The sequence below is a fragment of the Colossoma macropomum genome, unplaced genomic scaffold, assembly GCF_904425465.1.
Source record: "Colossoma macropomum unplaced genomic scaffold, Colossoma_macropomum, whole genome shotgun sequence".
NCBI lineage: Eukaryota > Metazoa > Chordata > Actinopteri > Characiformes > Serrasalmidae > Colossoma > Colossoma macropomum.
The window spans coordinates 10792254-10795710 of record NW_023494801.1 but is presented as its reverse complement, the minus strand read 5'-3'; the positions used below and the strand labels follow the sequence as shown (position 1 = coordinate 10795710).

Genomic DNA, 3457 nt, shown 5'->3' with positions numbered 1-3457 from the left:
TTGGCTATTTCACACACAGCCCCTGAGTAGAGATGGCACGATTTTTCTTTTCAGATACTGATACCGATAGTGAAACCTTCAGTATCGTCTGATACTGATCAGATATTTATTGCAATAAAGTGATGCATTTGAACATATACATATCAACTATAAATCGGCTAAATAAATAGGCTACATTTATCTTCTGTTGGATTTATAGTTGATATGTGCTTCTGTTCTGTTTTGAAACACATCTTGAGGCAAATTAGTAGACAAATAGTGAAGGAGCTGTAAATTAATCTGCACTGGAATTTGCTGAACACAGCAAGGTTAAAGTTACATTTTTCTATGTTTTTTATGGTGGATGAAACTAGTAGCCAACTGAATGTTAATTGTGCAGCTACTCTCTTAAAACAGATGGTTCTTTAAGGATTGTTTAGCAAAGGGAATGGTTCTACTTAGAACCACAAGCTCTATATAGAACCACTGGCATGCTTAAATGGTTCTTTGCATCATGAAATGGTTCTTCAGATTGATGCAGAATGTATTGTATATGGTTTGACGTAGAACCTTTTGGAAAATGGTTCTATATAGCACCACAAAGGGTTCTGCTATTGTTAAAATGTCAAGCTTGTAACAAATATAGATACATATAGAACCATTTAAACATGTTCATGGTTCTATACAGAACCATTTTCTCTCTAAAGAACCCTTGCAGAATTATTTTTAAGGCTGTACAAGCTTGACATTGTAGCAATAGCAGAACCCTTTTTGGTGCTGTTTAGAACCATATACAACACATTCTCCATCAATCTGAACAACAATTTAACCATGCAAAGAACCATCAAAGCATGTTCATGGTTCTTTATAGAGCCATTGCCTTTCTTTAGAACCCTTAAAGAACCATCTTTTTTAAGAGTGTATAAGCTTGACATTGTAACAATGGCAGAACCCTTTTTGGTGCTATATAGAACCATACAAACACATTCTCCATCAATCTGAAGAACCAATTCACCATACAAAGAATCATTTAAGCATGTTCATGGTTCTATATAGAGCCATTGTCTTTCTTTAGAACCCTTAAAGAACCATCTTTTTTAAGAGTGTATAAGCTTGACACGGTAACAACAGCAGAACCCTTTTTGGTGCTATATAGAACCATACAAACACATTCTCCATCAATCTGAAGAACCAATTCACCATGCTTAGAACCATTTAAGCACGAAACAGTTCTATACAGAACTCATTCTTCAAAATAGAACCGTTCCTTTTACAAAAGACCCCTTGAAGAACCATCTATTTTAAGAGAGCATTTTACAATGAAACAAGTTGTGAAGAGTTGGAATCAGAGTTGAGGGCTCAGCTGACTGAGCTCGCGCTCTCTCTCTCTTTCTCTCTCTACCCCCCACCCCACACACACACACACACACCTTCACGCGCACTTACAGTGAGCCTATGAGACGTCCAGTGCGCGCGCCTCTCTGTCTCTCTGTGGACTGAGTGACTTTTTCCCGCTTTGAGCGCTTCATTCTGCTTCATTCTGCTACGAAAACCTCAGCTGCAGAGCGACTCGCGCGTGTCTTTACGAACATCTTTTTAACTTCATTAACTTCTGCTTGCGGAAAGCGACCGAGCCTCCTCGCGAGCGCATGGACTGAGGGCTGCCCACGATGAACGGCACGCTCTTCAACCGCACCGGCGCGCTGCTGGACCTGGTGGACTGCTGCACGGGGAACGGGACGGAGGTGAGCGCGAGCGACGGCGGCGGCGGTGGCGGCGGCGGGTCGCTGGCGCTCGAGCAGGAGGAGCGCAGGCTGTTCGTGACGCGCGTGGTGCAGATCGCGGTGCTGTGCGTGCTCTCGCTCACCGTCATCTTCGGCGTCTTCTTCCTCGGCTGCAACCTCATGATCAAGTCCGAGAGCATGATAAACTTCCTCGTGCGGGAGCGGAGACCCTCCAAAGACGTGGAGGCGGTCATGATCGGCTTGAGTTAGTTCCGGCGCGCGCATGCCGAGCTCCGGTGGGGTTCACGAGGACACTCCAAAACCCCGTCCGTCCAACAGAGGCTGGGATTTGTGGAGGAAAACTGGAAGTTGGAAGTGAGGGACTGATGGAGAAAATGGATTTTGCACGCGCCAGATATGAGAATGTATTGATGTTTATGAATGTTCGCGTAGCTCTTTGTACTTCAAACTTTTTATATGGTATATGTGCGTCACACGTGCACATATATACACTCAAAAAATCCACCGAGGGGCTGTTTGACTTGTTGATGTTGACCGCAGTTGTGCTGACTGTCCTGAATAGAAATGTGTGGCACAATTGAACGAAGCTCTATTTTTGAGTGTATATACTGATGTTCACTTCTTATTATATGAACCGGTTTGTTGGATTCGGGTTATTTGACTTTTGACTTTTACAGTGAAACTATGTTTACATGTTTTTACCTCAAACGCAAGAAGACAATGTGGTCAAAACTTTGTTTGTATTGAACTTCCAAAATGCATGGACTTTAATGATGGAGTAAATGTAGCCTATGCATCTGGCACCGTGGGTGTTTTTTTAGTTGTCTTCTTTTCCTTTTCTAAAGCCGTATTTTTCTCTACACGCACGCTCGTCCGGCGGGGACACCTGCACGTTTCCTTCTTCGTCCTTCGCCGCTGTGGTGTGTGTTTTGATGGGAGCTGGTCAGTTCATCCGTCAGCATGTTCCTGATGTACCAGGTGCTTCTCTGTCCTGCTCTCTCTATGATGAAACCTCAGTGCCGCATGAAGTCTTATTTTTTTTTTTGTACACCATGATGATACTTGAAGTAGTGCAGCATGTTGTGTCAATAAAGATGCTATTTCAGTTTCTGCTCTGCTTTTTCTGGTTTGGAGATTGTGTTTGAATGTGAAGGCATCAAGGGTCAATGTCAATGTAAAGGTGGACCAGTGAATTTAAGGTCCAGGTTGTGTATCTTAAATAAGTTTTTTTCCCAGGGTAAAGCAGTGTATTTGTACCTTTTCAAAGCCTTATTAAAGCACACACACACACACACACACACACACACACACACACACACACACACATACAATCAAATAAAAAGGCTGGGTACAAGACAAGGAGTCCATACGACTTCAAAATATAGAACTGCAATGGAATATGGTACTTGAGGGTACCACCCCAGTGATAAGAGGGGTACCACCTCAGTAACAGTTCAGTACCCTTTTTCCTGAAAGTGCAGTTCCTGAATTTTCTCAATAAGCTCATATAAAAGTGGGGAAAAACAACACAATGTGCTGTAAAGCTAAACACTATCTGTGGATGATGACGTCTAAACAGCCTCAGGGGAAATAAACTGAAATGGTGGCCAATTTTAAAAAAATTAAATAAAGTCTTGAAAAGATGCCCCCCTACCCGGGGTAAGAAGCCCACCTATCGAATCTTGGATCAATTGGTCAACAAGGTTTATACGTGTTTATATATCAGATCACTT

General features: G+C 42.6%; 1 protein-coding gene across 1 annotated transcript; it reads left to right on the top strand.

Annotated features, from left to right (window-relative positions):
• The first annotated feature begins 1443 nt into the window (after positions 1–1443).
• rprml (reprimo-like) lies at positions 1444–2834 on the top strand. Its single transcript, XM_036590581.1, has one exon. It carries the CDS (start codon positions 1650–1652, stop codon positions 1971–1973), a length of 324 nt encoding a protein of 107 aa, XP_036446474.1. The 5' UTR covers positions 1444–1649; the 3' UTR covers positions 1974–2834.
• The last annotated feature ends 623 nt before the right edge of the window (positions 2835–3457 follow it).